The sequence below is a fragment of the Carassius gibelio genome, chromosome B5, assembly GCF_023724105.1.
Source record: "Carassius gibelio isolate Cgi1373 ecotype wild population from Czech Republic chromosome B5, carGib1.2-hapl.c, whole genome shotgun sequence".
NCBI lineage: Eukaryota > Metazoa > Chordata > Actinopteri > Cypriniformes > Cyprinidae > Carassius > Carassius gibelio.
Genome location: NC_068400.1, coordinates 24,044,928 through 24,063,116, shown reverse-complemented (window position 1 = coordinate 24,063,116; position 18,189 = coordinate 24,044,928). Strand labels below are relative to the sequence as shown.

Genomic DNA, 18,189 nt, shown 5'->3' with positions numbered 1-18,189 from the left:
TGTGTGATTAGTAGTAAATTTCCATCACGTGCTTTCAGTTGGAGTGACATTTAATACACAGAGCCGTAAAATCACTGACAATATGTAATATCACGTTCATAATTGCAGATGAATCATATCGATTATGAATGTGATATTGCTTAGCTTGTCAGTGAACTATGGCTCTGTGTATTCAAATAATATAAATAAATAATATAAATATAGTATTATAGGAAAGCACAATCTATCCTTTCACTGTTATGCTGATGACTTGCAGATTTATTTGCCTTTAAAACCGAATGATAATGTCTCACTAGACTCCCTACTTAGTTGTATCGATGATATTAGGATGTGGTTGTCACAAAATTTTCTTAGTTTAAATAATGAAAAAACGGAGTGTATCATCTTCGGCAACCCAAACGGTTCAGCGGTGACTTTGGGGGCTTTGGCTCCATACCTTAAGCCTGCTGTCAGAAATTTAGGGGTTACTTTTGATTGCGACATGAAATTTGACAAGCAAATCAGCAATATTGTCAAAATGAGTTTTTTTCAGCTTCGTCTTCTAGCTAAAGTTAAGCCTTTTCTTAATAGGCATGATCTAGAAAAGGTGATTCATGCTTTTATTAGTTCGAGGTTGGATTATTGTAATGCTCTCTATGTAGGTTTAAGTCAAGGCTCTATTGCACGACTTCAACTTGTGCAAAATGCTGCCGCTCGGTTTTTAACAAATACACCTAAGCGTGTACACATTACTCCTGTCCTCTATTCCTTACACTGGCTTCCAGTACAGTTTAGAATAGATTTTAAGATTTTGTTGTTCGTTTTTAAGGCCCTAAATGGCCGAGCACCGGAGTACATAAGTGAGATTTTAACCCTGCGTGAGCACAGCCGGTCGTTACGGTCTTCAAATCAACTGGTTTTAGAAGTCCCAAGGTCAAAGTACAAGCGTTGGGGTGATCAGGCGTTTGCAGTTGCTGCCCCAAGACTTTGGAACAAGTTACCCCCTGATATCCGTACAACTGCAGATGAAACTCTTTTTAGGTCTAAACTTAAAACCCACCTGTTTAGGATGGCTTTTAATACATAGTAGTGGTGACACAATTTCCCTCTTGCTGTTTTCTTTTTTGTTATATGTATTTATTGTATGATATGATGTTTATTGTATTCTATGATGTGAAGCACTTTGGATACCTGACAGTTGTTGTAAAGCGCTATACAAATAAATGTTGATTGATTGATTGATTGATAAATGATATGATTACAAAGATATACTTGTAAATATGTAAATATTTTCAAATATACTGTATGTGTATGTATTTATGTATACATAATATATATTATGTATATTGTAATAATACATGTACACAGTACACACACAGCTTTATTTTGGATGTGATTAATCATAATTAATCGTTTGACAGCACTTATATATAATCAGGGTTCATTAACACATTCATTGAGTAACACCGATAATTATTTTATTGCGCATTAATGCAGTTTTTTTATTATTATGAAAGTCCGTTGTTCACTGGCTGTGAATACACATACATTGTCATGGGTAACATGACAATCATGGGTAACAGGAGGGGATACTGCCGATCAAATTATCTAGGCTAAGCACCAGCATTCACAAACTACTGTCCACTGTTATTTTTAACAGAAAATAATGCAACAAGCTCGTAATCACGTCTTCATAAATGGGAAATAGGAAGTTTCCTGTGAAGCGCTTGCTCAGCAGAGTGGAGTGCAATGTTTTGTTAAGTTTGTGGTTTATTATTTTAAATCGTATGGGACACGGTAACACACAACCCTCTCACAATACATTAAGTGTTGTCCTGCACCGCACTCTGCTGTGTTAGGTCCCACGATCGTGCAGGTCTTTTCTCGGAAGATGCCAGTTATAATGTTATGAACGAGGCTCTGGACTCTGAGCATAAGTTATTTTATATCTATAAAAAAACTATAAAATATTTTCTATAAAAACGTTAATGTCCTGGCAGTGACAAATAGCTTGTTTTATATTTAATTTAATTGCATTAATGTTATAAGTTAAGATTTAAAATAAATATTTTAACTGCTATATGTAAAAGGAATACTGCTGTAAAAAAACACCTTATTTGTTTAAAGTGTTTGCAAACCAAATGTGACCCTGGACCACAAAGTGTCTTAAGTGTCAATTGTTTTTAATTTATACATCAATAATAATAAATAAGCTTTCCATTGATGTATGGTTTATTAGGATCGGAAAATATTTGGCCGAGATACAACTATCTCATTCCAGAAAATCTGGAATCTGAGGGTGCAAAAAAAAAACAACAACAAAAAAACGAAATACTGAGAAAATTGCCTTTAAAGTTCAAATTAATTCTTAGCATTGCATATTAAAAATAAAACATTACGTTTTGATATACAGTAAAAATTTACTAAATATCTTTATGGAACACAATCTTTACTTTTAATATCCTAATGATGTTTGGCATAAAAGAAAAATGGATAATTGTGACCAATACAATGTATTTTTGGCTAAAAATACACCCCAGCAACTGAAGACTGGGGCACTTTTGTTCATATAGCAGTACTTTTAAATGAAAAAAGTGCATAATGCTCTACTTTTAAATGCATTATTAGTTTTGTGCATCACAATGTGATTAATTGTGATTAATCGCAGACAATCATGCGATTAATCGCAATTTAATTTTTTTATCTTTGCCCAACACTAATATATATACACTCACCTAGAGGCGGGCGTACACGGTGCGATTTTTGCTGTCGTACGAGTTCGCATGCGATTTTTTTCAATCGTGTGGAAATCGCGTATTCTCGTATGGTCGCGGCTCGTATCATTTGCGATGAATTACGAGCTGAGCAGAGTGGCTTACGAGCACTTCCCGACCTCCCGATCATTTTTAAACATGTCTAAAAAGTTTGTGAGCTATCGGTTTGAATTAGTGCCATTTGTGCTGTTGAACGAGCCGATTTGTTGATTTATCTGAAGTTGACCAATCACGAACTACGAAAACCACAGAAGAAGAAAGACGAAGACGGCAGCTGAAGTCTGTCAGCAACAGCGAGCGCTGTAAGATGTTTCTAGCAACGTATTCCAATGCCTTCTCTCTCTCCCTCTCTCTCTCACACACGCATACGTAGTTTACAGGGACTCTCCATAAACGTAACGGTATTCTATACTGTATATCCCCATACACTACCTCTATCCATCACGGAAAATGCATGTTTAAATTTTCTATTAAACACTGTATAGTATTTTTTAAAGCCATTTGGTTTACGAGGGCACAGTAATTGTCCTCATAAACCATGTTTACATTTTAATACCCATTTCAGATATTTATAAACCATATACAAGAACACACACACAGGGTAACCAAACGTCCCGGTTTCCTATTTCTGAAAAATAACCTGTACGTGTAGGAAACAGTCACGGCTCGTATCAATATTTTATATGCAGTTATAAGAGAGGGAGAGCAGTTATATTAGGCTCGTTCCACTTGCACCGCTGCACGCACAGAATGATCACCTGTATGGCATCAAAGTACCGCGAGAGTGATTCGAATGCATTGGATATGTGTGCTGTCATATCGCTCTCGCGGTAATGTCATACAGTGATCCTTCTGTGCGTGCTGCGGTGCTTCAAGTCGAACGCGTCTATCAATTTCGTGCGATTGCTTCTGGAATTCGCAGGTTGTAAAATCATGTCGTATATCATCTCGTCCGTACGATTTTCAGATAAACTCACTCGTGCCGTGTGCGTGGACATACGATCTTCCGACCATCCGAATTCGCACCGTGTACGCCCGCCCTAAAGGAATTTTACAGTTACTGGGATTTTCACGCACAACCATTTCTAGGGTTTACAAAGAATGGTGTGAAAAACATCCAGTATGCGGCAGTCCTGTGGGTGGAAATATTTTAATCACAGAACCGGCTTTACTGACAAGATGAGCATGACAGTCACATGCGATTTATCGTGCAGCCCTTGTTTGTTGATCAAAAAGTACAAAGTACATGAGGAAAACTGGGATGCCGGATGTATTCAAAGAGCCCCCATTACTGTCTAAAATGTGAGTGGAATGGTGCGTTGTGATTTTATGAAAAATTAAAAATTGACTTTTCAATACCGACCAGATACAAAAGTGATTTTGGCGGAAATGTAAAAAATAAAATGCTGTTTATTGGGTTTTGGAACCAAACTCTCTCTCTCTCTCTCTCTCTCTCTCTCTCTCTCTCTCTCTCTCTCTATATATATATATATATATATATATATATATATATATATATATAAACTGTAGATAGATAGATAGATAGATAGATAGATAGACATAACACAATATCATGTGTTTCGTAGATGTTATTGTGTCATTGAGCCATTTTCCTACAGCTCTGCTTTTCCTGTCTGTCTCGTAAAGATTGTGTTTATGTTTATGTGTGCAGCTATAAGGAGGATGGTTGGAATTCTGCAGCTATTTTAAAAGCCTTTCTTAGTTTAGACTGCTTCTCTCGCCATCTATTGAAACATCTATGTGTCTCTTCCTGGCAGCGTCTCATGAAAGGTTATGGATCAGACCTTTTGTTCCAGCAAACTATCTTGACTATTTCAACTGCACTGCCAAAGAAAGAAGTTATTCTCATTCCCATTTACTGACAGGTTATGACACAACACAACCTAAAAACAGCCTCAGGCAGTCATTACTACATCTTATCCCAGTGTTAATGTCATTTAAAAAATATTATGGTTGCCTTGTTGTGAATAATAGCACATATGTGGCAGATCTTCATTATTCTGACAGTCATTGATCTTTAGCACAAGCATCTTAGTATCCAGAACTCATTGCAAATGCTGTCGTCAAATCACACATTCTAATCAATCACAAAGAAGATAAGGTTTTAAACTAAAACCCCTCAACCTCTATGCATCTCTAATGCAGCTTTCAAGGCTACTAAGAGGCACTTGAAGGTTGTCTAATGTTCACATGGTTAAGGCAACAGCTTCTGCATGTGCTGTGGTCCATCATTCAAGTCACTTTCTAAGGAGCTAATCAAGAACCTTTGAAAGAGAGATTTTTATGACGTTCATGATGAATTGAATGGCAGGTTTGATCTTTGACCTTGAGCTTGATTGTCTTAGAGATGAGATGGAAACCTTGAAAAAAAGAATCTGCTCTTCGTGCCATGGCCTCTCATCAAGGTCTCGTAAATGAGGGCTTTGAAACGAGCAAATATCCCGGGTCTCATAAAGAGACCCTGCAGATTTTGCCTTTAGCCTGTTTGTGTGTGTGTGTGTGTGTGTGTGTCCTTTGTTGCTCAAGGTCATAGTGAGTCAAGAGTATTGGGTGGTCTGAAAGTTCATATTCAGAGATGGATGAAAATGAGGCATTTGCAGTTTTACTAGCAAACAAATAAAACCTCTTGAGGTCAAGTTATTTCCATATCAATCAGAGATATGTAGTATTGGCCACACACATTTAGTCACAAACACATGGGTCTTTCTCATAAAAATGTATTCTAGTTAAGTTATACATGACACTACACAATTGTTGAAATGTTGAAAAGTTTTATTTGTGTAGGACACTTGTTAATTGCAGATGATTTAAGTACAAGTATTGAAGCCCAGTTCTCCTCCATTGATGTTCATTCCACCAAAACTTTGACACTTCAGATTGCTCATAAAAGAAAATGTAATCCATATGAATTAAGCGTTTTAACCCAAGTTTTCTGAGGAGACACAATCACTTTATATGATGAACAGATGTCAAACATACTTTGTTGACACAAGAGACAAACCTCTGTGTTCTTGCATATAAGCAAGCACGGTTGAGCTTACATTTACCATATTTGATGAGCTCTATGATTGTGTGTGGTGAATAAAATGCTAAATTACATATGTTCATCATAAATTTGATTCATATGAATTACTTTAACAATGTCTTTGTAAACTTAAAGGTGCCATATGCAAAAATTTAGGTAAAAATATCCATAACATGACCTACACGCATCAAAAGAATGAGAAGAAATAAGGGCGATGATGTCATTAAAAAAATATCAAGTTATAGTGCTGCAGAGATATCAACCTTAATTAACATTAGCATTACTAGCCCCGGCCCGACAGGTGTCCTAATACCAGTTTCGGTCATGGGAGGCGGTATGCGGGCAACATAACCACCAGCCAACCTGCAATACACGAATAACTCGCACGGCTTGTGGGCGTGCCTGAACCTGATGTCAATCATGTGGAAAGTACAGCCCAGTACTTCATTTCAGTTCAGGGAAGAGAGAGAAAGGATGGCTCAAGCCCTTGGCAAGAGACCACCACCCGCTACAGGGAAACAACCACGCTCGGAATCACAAATCAAATCCGATAAGAAAGGGAGTCGAACCAGAGTAAACATCGGCACTGCTTTTAATCGCTGGAGACAACTGATGGACCTGAAAGAAATTAGGTTCGACTCCGAACTTGCAACATTTCTTTTGGATTGGTAAGTTAGATGCTGTTAGTATTTCGCTAGAAGTTTGTTTTATATGTTTGTGTATTTGTTTTAGGGAAGTTATAACATAGAAATGTATCGAAGGCTGTTCGATAAACGTGCTAATGTTAGTGATGGCTAACCGTAGCTGCGTTTGATAATTAGCTAGCTATAACTTAACGTTACCCATTTTCCTCTTTGCTTCATGTTTTTTCTGTGCATGAAAAAATTGTGTGGCGTGGCGTGAAAGCGTGTGAAAAGAGTCAATTGCGTGTGTCTCACGGTGAATGCTTGAGAGTTGGCAGCTCTGGTTATGTTGGTTGGCGCTAGCTTGGTCAACATCAGCTGTCTGATGTTGACCAATGATGTTGACAGAATGCTGTCTGTCAAATTAATTTAATTCAAATAATGTGTATATACAACTCAAAATGTAATATGAACAAAACGTATAGGAACATATTGACTGGTAAAGGTGAAGGGGAGTAGCTTGATGTTTCAAAAATCACTTGACATCACCCAACGTTCCTCTGGAGGCAAAACGTCCTCTTTGCTTCGGCTATGGCTTTAGTGTTGTTGTGAAAGAAGGGGCGGAGCATAGAGACTATGCCGTTTCTCGTTTGTTACTCTAGAGTAGACCAATTCACTTTATTGAGGCATACTGCCCCCATCTGGTATGGAATGTGGAGTATGACTTGATTTTTTTTTTGCCAAACATTACAGATGGCATCTTTAAAGCTGCAGTCAGTAAGTTTTGCCTCTTTGTCGCCATCTCTATTTGAAATGCTGCAATTGCAGTTATTTGCGCAATTATCTTCATTACGTGGGTCGTGCGCCGGCACAGCACCAGCGCGGATGAATCTTGTGTTAGAGTACGTGTGGCTGTCATTCACTGCACCAGTGTGGATACTCTACTTCAGAATCACAGATTCTAGCCTACGTCTTGGAATATGTGACCCAAATAAGAATTTTCACCGGATATTGTCATCTGAACGAGTAAGTAACAAGCCTGCCACTTTTGTTCTGACCATCTGAGGAAAAAACATTACAATAAATTGTGCTATCAATGGGGATTTAATCTAACAATCAGCTAGCTCATATCACTTCAAACCGTATATTATTGCTACACTTTGTTATCAAATTGTTAATATTATCAACATCAATATTGCGTGACTAGTATGTAGTGTACTAGCGTGCAGATTTCAATTTCTGTACAGTCTAATCTCAGATTTCCATACCATTTGAATTTTATATTGAGAATTTTTTTTAACCCAAAAAGCAAATTATTCTGGTTCTCTTTAAAATCCAAATCTTGTGTAATCCCAGGCTATCCCTAATCAGATGCATGTTTAAAACGGGAATATAATTTAATTTCAGTCACATGTGTTTCAGTCTTTTCTGGATTACAATCCACCATCAAAATGATAAATTAAATGTTTCCAGCTGTGGTGAGGAAATGCTATAAACGATCCGCCACCTGCAGGATCCTCACATGCGATAGCCTACTAGTTGTGAAAACTTCTTTTTATTTACAGACGTAATCTAATGATGCAGCAACATGCTCAGATTTTCGTGTAGTCCAGTACTACTCTGGTTATGAACACTGGCTCGTTATGTACTTGCTCAAATATTGATTTTGGATAAATGAACTTTTGGTGGAATGGCTTTAAATGGAAAGAGAGAAATCTTTCAGGTTTCATTGAAAAAATATCTTAATTTAAACTTAATTTGTGTTTCAAGGATGAACATGGGAAATAAATTTGTGATGGTAATTTTTGCCAGAATTTAGATTTTTGGGTGAGCCAACCTTAAGTGAAGGCTTGATTTCTGCTTGATTTTTTTTTTTTAAGTTGTAAATACAACAAAGATTATGGGATTATGTTTTATATATAAAAAAGTACTATTTCAGTCTTTCTACTTCAAAATTTCACATTTAATTCAGTGTGGTACTGGCCATTTCTTTGTGATTATTTGTGAAATGTATTATCAATTTCTGAGTAAAAATTGTTTCAAAGACAGATTGTATTTTCTTTTGTACTACCAAGTAAATTAAAGCACTGCATATTGAAGATTCAACTGAGATCCATTCATAACAGTTTTGAGGAATATTGGTCTGAAATCCTCACCTGATTGTAGTTGAAGTGAGTGACTTTCACCCACTTCTTTTGTGTCACACACACAGGGCTCCTGAAAAACCCCTGCTCAGTAGCACCGCCGTGTTTGCGGAGCCGGCCGGGCGATGCTGGCAGTTCGTCCAATGGCTGCTCAGGCTTCACGGGTACATACCCGCTACAACAGCGCAGGATATCCACAGGTATAAAACACACATTCACATGTACAAACACATCAGAGCACCTGTGCTTGCCACATAGACACATTCAATCAGTATTTTAATTCAGAGGAAAGCCATCTGGTTTCTGTTGAACTGATTTTGCCCTACAGTTCTGAATCATCCACGCGTAACATCAGCGATTCAATGCTGTAGGGCAAAATCAGTCTTCATTCCAAGTGTAGGATGTCTTCTCCTGTCATTCCCAAACAGAGCTCAAGATACAGTTTCTCTCATGAGAAATAGTTTCTGGTTCAAACGTGTTACAACAAAGCTCTTGTAGAGAGCGTCTCCCCTGGCCCCGGCATTAATGGACACGTTTCACTGGTCTTATTCCTGCATGTGATGTTTCAACAAGATGTATTGTCATGCTGTAGGTCTCTTTGTTTTCAGTTGGTTTTCAGCTGTCGTACAGCAAGTTTGTTTTCCCCCAGGTTTGTTGATTCTTCAAAGTCAGTTGTCAGTTTCAGAGATAATATATGAGGCTAATTGGCAACACTTTACAATACAGACACATTAGTTAATGTTAATGTTAACAATGAGTATTATATTTGTTACAGTATTTATTCACCTTTGTTAATATTGGTTAATAAAAATCCAACTTTTCATAGCCAGTTCATGTCAGCTCAGGTCCATTAAAGGGTTAGTTCACCCAAAAAAGAAATTCTTGTTCTTAATTACTTACCTTTGTGGTGTTCCAAACCCATAAGACCTTCATTCATCTTCGGAATTCACATTTTCGATGAAATCCGAGAGTTTCTGACCCTCCATAAACAGCTCGGGTCCTACCACGGTCAAGGCACAGAAACGTATAGGACATTGTTAAAATAGTCTATGTAACATGAGTGGTTCAACCGTAATGCAACCGAAGCTACGAGAATACTTTTTGTGCACAAAGAAAACCAAAATAGTGACTTTATTCAACAAATCTTTTCCTCCGTGTCATCATTCGCGCAATTAATGAGAGTACCATGATGCAGGAGGAGAAGAATAATCGAATAAAGTTGTTATTTTAGTTTTTTCGTTGCACACAAAAAGTAAAAAATTACTTGTGGTAATACTCTTAATTTGTTAATGTGTGTTCCGAAGATGAGCGAAGGTCTTACAGGTTTGGAATGAAGGTGAGTAATTATTGACCGAATTTTCATTTGAACTATCCCTTCAAATATTCTTAACAGATGCAAGTTTTGAGTTTGCTGATATGGTAGTAAATGTTAAAGTCCTGCAGTCACAGGACCTTAAAACTTATCTTTGATCATCAAAATAACATATTTCAATTATATTCCCAGTGAAAATATTGTTTTTATGCCCCTTAAAATTGCTTGAATATAACTCTACATCAGTGGTTTTATGTATCACTCTGTACATCATCAGACACACAACATTAGTTGATATCATTATGATTATGTTATTAAACTGCTAATTATGTGTTGCTAATGTTACACAAACCATGTTACACACCCCCTCGCCATCTCAGACAGCTACCTCCTAGAAATCAACATCCTTCCTTATGATATAAAAGCTCCAAGCCGTAAGTTGATGGGTTTGGTTTTGTATTTGTGACTGCATTGGAGTTGACTGATAAATATGCATGTTTTATTTTTAAGCATATTCAAAACTGTTAGTTCATTGGTGGTTCACTTATTATAACGAATAGAATTTTACTGTAAAGCGTTTTGGTTAATAACTGGTTAATATGAAGCATATTAAAGAAAGCTTCTCCAGCGCGATCACTCAACGGCATGTTTAGGCAGGATTGTGTATCTCAGGCGCTTAACATGAGGACTTATGTAAATATTGTGCTTCAGAATGCATGAAATGTGTGGGTTGCATCAAAATGACCATCCCAGAATTCACAGTAGCTGTCATTTCCACAGCTGGCACAAATCTAAACAGGTTCCTGTAACCTCTAGCGAGCAGCCGCATTTGAAGTGTGAGAGAATGCTATAATATGGCTCTTTCTCTCTAGTTTGTGCCCACCATAATTACAGCCTTTTGTTGCAAGTTCAGAGAGAGCGAGCAGAACAAAGACTGGGATGCTGGGAAAAGTAGGCGAAGCTCCAGAAGCAAACATAGCTCAGCTTCTCTCCCAAACCTTTGTGATGTGGTGATGGCCCTAATTCGGAGGCTCATATTACTAGCTTTCTGTAGAAAATAACTTTACTGGAAGGTGCAGGGAGAGCTGGGAACGAAGGCCGATATGTATTTCAGCTCCATACGGTTCACTTAAAACACACTGACTGAGTCAGAAAGCGCTAGTGAAGAGGCTACACAAAGCCAGCCTTGTGCTGTAGTTGCGCTTTGAGGAAAACAGACTGAGTGTGAGAGGGAGAAAGACAAGAGAGTGGAGGGATGGAAAAGATTATCCATTGGAATGTCTGAGCTGACCTCAAATGGAGCGGACGGGCCCGGCAGCCAATAAGATCATGCTGCTTAGTGCTTCGGCTAATTTCTTCCTGATGATCGAGGCAGTTGTCTCCATAAAGCAGACGGAGGTGCTGCAGCGGCCTGAGCTAACATCACATGTGTAATGTGTTGGATGATTCAAGTGACAGATGCTTCTGAGGGAAAACGAAATATTTTGCTGGCATTTGAGATTTACTTTAGCAAAGTTGTAGTCGATGTTGAGCTGAGCGGTGCTCTCACTGACATGAAATTGAAAATAGTTCAACGCAGCGTTGATAATTGATAACTGGATATTTCCTCAGCCATGGGCACTTTTGTGCTTGGGAACGTTTAGGAAATGAAGTCTCTTGAAAAACTTTTCACACTCAAACTAGTTTCTTTCTTTCTTTGAAATTTGTCTACTCAAAATAATAAACATAGATCATGAGACAATTCATTTTTGCCTTTTTCTATTCTAAAAGTCATGGTCATTTCCACCATACTGTTATTTCCAACATTATATCATGTTGTTATACATTCTGTGATGTGGTAGAAATGGCATTTTTATAACTGTATTTTTTAATAAAATAGCTGGTTTCTTTGTCTTGCTAAGTGCAAATTCCTAACTAATATTTTATGCATGCTAAATACACAAAATTAAATAATTTCACAATTGTTTAATAATTTGACAAAATGACAGCTTTTTGGAAATGATATGCTACCTAAATATTCTTCTGAATCATATTAACCTCAAACGCATCTCAAAATGTATTTATTTTTTAATCTCTTTAACAAGTACACCGACTTTTGGTAAAAATTAGATATTTTTTATTTGTATAAAATAACCAGTCTATATACAGTATGTATATATACTGTATAGTTATTTCATTTTTATTAAGTTTTTTTAGGTTATTTAGCTTTACTTATTTTTAGTATTTTCAAAATAAATGAAAATGAAAATAATGTTGGCTTTGTAAATCAAACAATGCCGTTTTTTTTTGTTTTTTTTTTTGTTTTGGTTTAGTTATTGATAACCTTGAATGAGGCACAGTCACAATTTGCATTAAAATTATATCCTGTTGTATAAAATTATAAATTATATTATGTCTATTTCATTCTAATTGTAGATTGTCATGTTTAAATTATGTAAGAATGTTTTCTATTTAACGTTTGAAGGTGATTGGGGAAAAAAAAGATAACACCATTACATTCATGCAAAAAAAAAAAAAAAAATTAGAAGCAAAAATGTATTATAATAGTATATAAAAATAAGTTTGTTTAAAAAAAATCATCTCTAGTTAGAAGAAATACAGTACATGAATCTCCTCAAAAGCAGCAGTTTCCATTTAGTGCAAATCTTAATGAGTCAGAATTATGGAATTAGATTTGAAATTGAATCTAATTCCATAATTCTGACTTTGTGGATATGGTACACAAATGGTACTGAGAGGCAGCCAAAAGCAAGAGATTGAGAAAATGTACATTATCGGCAATACAAATCACTCATCAGTATCAAAACAGTATCATTTTTCATTGTGAATTCTTGCACTTTTTGGTTTAAGAATCTGGAAATAGTTTCTCTTGATCTTTTAACAAGAGCAATGTGACAAAGGCTTTTTTCAGAAGACTCTTTAGTGACTGAGGTTTATATTGGCCTTTTCACAGGACACCGATGGTCTGTGAGAATGAAATGAAATGCACATGCCTCCCCCCAAAACAGCTTGTTGGGCTTAGATTGGCAGACACACAGTATAAGCTCCAGTTCTCAGGGCATCAGGCCAGACATCCAGTCCCACCGGTGATTGTGCAATAGTGTGTGTGTGTGTGTGTGTGTGTGTGTGTTTGAATCCTAAAAGTGGGGCAGCTTGCAATCTTACTGCAGGGATACACTGAGAGAGAATGACAGGATATCTACTGTACCGATTTAAAGGAGAGATCTGTAGAGATGATGGTCTATTGTCGGGCATTGAGGGAGAAGCTTATGATCTACAGCACACTTCAAATCATCAGACATACATCTTTTATTTGTTGCTGATGGAAGTCATTTGTTATACTCAAACCTTAGGCTGTATGTTTTTTATTTATTATTATTATTCATTTGTTCTTCTGTCTATATATTTTTTATTAGGTTTTAATTTTTAGTTTCTTAAGTTTTACATTTAAATATATATATATATATATATATATATATATATATATATATATATATATATATATATATATATATATATATATATATATATATATACATATATATATATATATATATATATATATATATATATATATATATATACATATATATATATATATATATATATATATATATATATATTGACAGACTTTTCTGAGAGTGTAGTTATTTTCGTATTTCAAGTCAACTAAATGAAAATGAGCTATGTTGTCATGGGATTTATCTGAAATAAAATATGTTTTAGGGTTTGCACACACACACACACACACTCACAAACATACTTTAATTTATTAGTTTTAGTTCTGGTATGTGATAAATGATACATGATAAATGATGGTTTATCACATCCAAATTAAATGCTTTTGCGTACATAATATATTTGTTTAATATGTATTATGTATATAAATGCATACACATGTATGTATATATTTCAGAAAATTATGTTATGATTATATATGAAATATATTTATATATACATATATTTACACATAAATACATGTAAATATTTTCTAAATATATACTGTATGTGTGTCTTTCAATATATACAATAAATATACTTAGTACACACACTTATATTATGTACACAAAAACTTTTATTTTGGATGTGATTAATCGGGATTAATCATTGCTCGGCAGAAATTAATCAAATGTATTTACTTTTTTTTTTATACATTAACCATGATTGGACATTTATATATATATATATATATATATATATATATATATATATATATATATATATATATATATATATATATATATATATATATATATGTAATCTAATCTAGTCATTTTATTTAACTAAGCAAAATGTGTAATATTCCCAAATATCCATTCTAGTACATATACCCCAGTTTATATATGATAGGTTTAGTTTTATCTTATAAAAATGTTCAAACAGTCAAACCAGACCATATTTTAAATCATTCATTCATGAATTAATCATTAAAGCAGTGAGTTCAAAGCATGTCAGGTCTGTTGCCACTGTATGTTCAATGTGTCATGTCGACTAATGCAGTGCTCTGTCACTGGCCCCTAGACTCCTGCAAGCAGTTCTCTCCATACCAGCAGTTCATATCTGTCCATCTCTGTGCAAACACGTGTAGCCGAGTGTGTCCGATAGCACTGGCTCAATCTCACAGGTGGCTTATAGAGAGCGAGCTTTCTCCCTGCACTACATAGACCCTTATCTGATTGTCTCATTCACTCTAGTCTTGTAGTGGAAACTGATAACATTTGAGTTTCAGGGACCAGCTTCCCATGCCCTGAAATCACACAAACATTGGAGCTATGCTGTGCCTGTAACCTGTGCATTAGCGTGGTTCGCATGAAGCCTGTGTTTCTGCAAATAATGTAAAGAAAATGTTTTGTTTAACATGCCAACACCATAAGGACAGCAGATGCTTGGCCTGATATCTGACACAGTCAGCAAGATCTTTAAACAGGTGCATCACCTTGGGCTCTGCTGCTTATATTAGCTCGACTAAAACAATCTGCTCCGACTTCAAAAATGTGCGGCAGCTTCCTGAATCAACATCCTTGGTGGTACCAGGACAGTAATTTTTTCATCCAGTCATGAACACAGTTTGTGCTATGGACATTTCTGATGAAATCCAAGAGCTTTCTGACCCTCCAGAGACAGCAAGGGTACTACCATGTTCAAGGCCCAGAAAGGAAGTAAGGACATTGTTGAAATTGTCCATGTGACATCGATGGTTCAACTGTAATTTTATAAAGCTACTTTTTGTGTGCAAAGAAAATATACTCACATTTCCTTGATAATTTGAAGGGAAAGTTCACCCAAAAATAAAAATCACTTTAAGTCATTGAAAAGAATATATGTGAAGTTTTACTTAAACCAGTAGATATTTTAACGTTTACTAGCATGCACTTTTAAAAAATAACAGTTCATGTACAAAAAAAAATAATGATATGGGATAACTTTTAAGATTTTTTTTTTTCTTTCAGTAAAACTTACATGTTTGCAGGTTTTCTAAGTATCCAAAAAATCTATGTGAAGTTTGAAGTCATTTGTTACAGTGAAAGTGGAAAAAGTGAAAGTTGTGACATTTGCCAGGTATGGTTACCCATACTCGGAATTGGTGCTCTGGATTTAACCCATCCGAGTGCACACACACAGCAGTAAGAAGTGAACACACCATGAACACACACCCGGAGCAGTGGGCAGCTATAGATCCAGCGCCCGAGGAGCAACTGCGGGTTCAGTGCCTTGCTCAAGGGCACTTCAGTCTTATTGAGGGTGGAAGAGGGCACTGTCCATTCACTCCCTCCCACCTACAACTCTTGCCATGACGAGACTCAAACCGGCAACCTTTTGGTAACTAGTCCGGCTCTCTGACCATTAGGCCACAGCTGCCCCCAGGACAAGGTCCCACCCATCTATTTATGAGTCTAACTGAAGTCTACAATGAATTTTTGGACTCCCAGACTCAAGTCACCATCTTTGCCAACAAAAGTTGTAAAATCTTGGGAATCACCGGGGGAATGTTGATGGCTATTATTAGTCATTCACATATGAAATTTCTCAGTGATACTAAATCAGATGAAAGCAGTAAGATTAATATCAAGCATCCAGTTGAACATTTTAAGGCTGACCACTCTGTCATATACGTGATGTACTGCCTCTGTCTGTCAGTTCTAGATAAAAGCTTGTTTAAAAATGAATTCTCTCTGGAACTGAGATTGAAACATTATGGTGGTCGTTTCACATGAAAACCCAGAGGGGGGAAGAGGATCATGAATATTTCAGATATCTCAGTGGCTGCCTGTGGTTTATACCACCAGGCAAAAAATACAAATGCTGATGCATAGCGTTCATCAGATCATTTTTCCTTTTCTTCTCTGAACAGGATGAGGTGTGTTGTAAATCGTGGGTCCTATTTATCTGTTTTTAATTTCAGAGCAAGTCGTCACATTTTTGCCATTCGTCATGAAATAATTTGCCCGAAGAATGAATTCAAAAGATTTTGTGTCTCAACCAGGATTAAACCTGTAGAGGAAATCCTGGATGTTCAGTTTCAAACTATTTATCCTGTCTTTGTTCAAGGTTTTCATTAAAAGTGACAGCTGGAGATGAATCATATAGATTAGTTACAATGCTGTGTGTTATTCACCAAACTGCTTATTTTGCATTATTCACCGCATGAGCAACTGCATATTTCCTTTAGCGCTGATTATCTGGTTATTTTGAAGCGGTCGGATGAATCTTTAGTCTAGACTTGTACAGTATGTTACCAAATTGGCAGTGTAGTTAATTTTCGGTGGGTTGGATAGTCTGGTACTTTGTCTGCAGCTTATGTATATGTGTGCGCGTGTGTGAGTTTATATGTGTGTGGGAGTGAGAAATGGTGTGTAAAGTCGACTGAATGTCCTTCCTGGACCTGATGGCCACACGCACTGTGTTTGAGTAGATCTGTGTAGATCTGTGAAGGAAGACGAAACCGAGAGGAGAAATAAGGTGCTGAGGAAGCGTCAGACTAAACACATTAGGGAGGTTTTGATTTAAACTCTCTGTGCTGATTGAATGTAGGAAGCCACGAAAACCACTCTCTTCCTCTATATTCAAATGACTCTGCAGCACTGCCAAGCACAGGGTGAATTGAGAACAGACTCATCTGGGTTGTTTGACTGATTCCCCACGCTTTTAGCTCAAGTGTCTTGTTTTGTACCTGCTTAAAGAGATCAGTCCATAATCATCTTTGGAGTTGCCGAGTGTTGACCTCATCAACAATACTGACTCAGTATTTACTCATCATCATGCTTTTTTATTAATAGGTCTCATAACAATCCCATAACCCTTAGTATTACACTGGCAGGTGACGAGCTGATGATAAAACATATAAATACATCCCAAATGGGCTTGCATCTAAGAACGCCCCAAGATGTCATAGAGGCATGGGCTTTTTTGTGGAGATTTGGCAACCACCTAGCAATGCTCCAGAACAAGCAGCCAGAACTGCATAACAGTGCATTAAAAAACACTCAATACGCCTTATCAACAACCTGGAAATAACCAACTACACCCTTCATTGCAGTGGTGAGTACACAAAAAAAAAAAAAAAAAAAAACATAACACCCAACATAACATAATATCAAGAAATAAATAATGCTAAAATAAAGTACAATTAAATAGGCAAAGTTTTTATATCTTACATAAATAATAGAATGGAAATTCAAAGTGTTTTACATATCACTCATTTAAATTGTCAAATAAAATAAATAGAAAAATAATAAATAATAAATGGCTCATATGAAATAAAAATAGCAGTGAAGTCAGTAAATACACAACTCACTGTGTTTTTAATCTGGATTTGTAGAATAAAGTTCAAACATATTAGAAGGTTAAAAAAATCTCACTCTTTCTGTGCTTCAAGTTCAGTAGCATTGTGAGTTGTGTGTCCATGTGGTTCAGCAGTGTGTCAGCGCTTCACATCATCCCTCATCCTCCGACTAATCAGGCCTGTGCTTCGCTCCTCGCTGCCTCATTAGCGAACTATAACGTTGTTTTGCTCAAATCCTTTTTGCTTAGGCTGGCGGTATATCCTTATCCCCTCGTCTGTTTATCTCCCGCCCTTGATTTACATTTCAGTGAGTAGGTGTTTGTGGTGATTGAGTAAACATTTTGTGTGGCAGTATTTATACAGCGGTCGAGTCAAGATTGTTGTGTTTACGTGATAAGACCAGATCATTTTCTCAATTGACACAAAGAGTCTACTGCTTGTCTATATTCAAATAAAACAGAGCCAAAACCCAGGGTTGAGATAGTAATGGCGAGTTTGTGTTTTCCATGAGTTTAGCTTGAAACTGGA

General features: G+C 36.4%; 1 protein-coding gene across 2 annotated transcripts in view; it reads left to right on the top strand.

The window, feature by feature from the left end:
• The window catches only part of rxrab (retinoid x receptor, alpha b), a 56,687-nt gene that overhangs the window by 12,155 nt on the left and 26,343 nt on the right, over positions 1 to 18,189 (top strand). For both annotated transcript variants that reach the window (XM_052555410.1, XM_052555411.1), the window contains exon 2: positions 8,635 to 8,766. In XM_052555410.1, the coding sequence (XP_052411370.1) occupies positions 8,635 to 8,766 (132 nt within the window). The remainder of the gene's footprint in view (positions 1 to 8,634; positions 8,767 to 18,189) is intronic.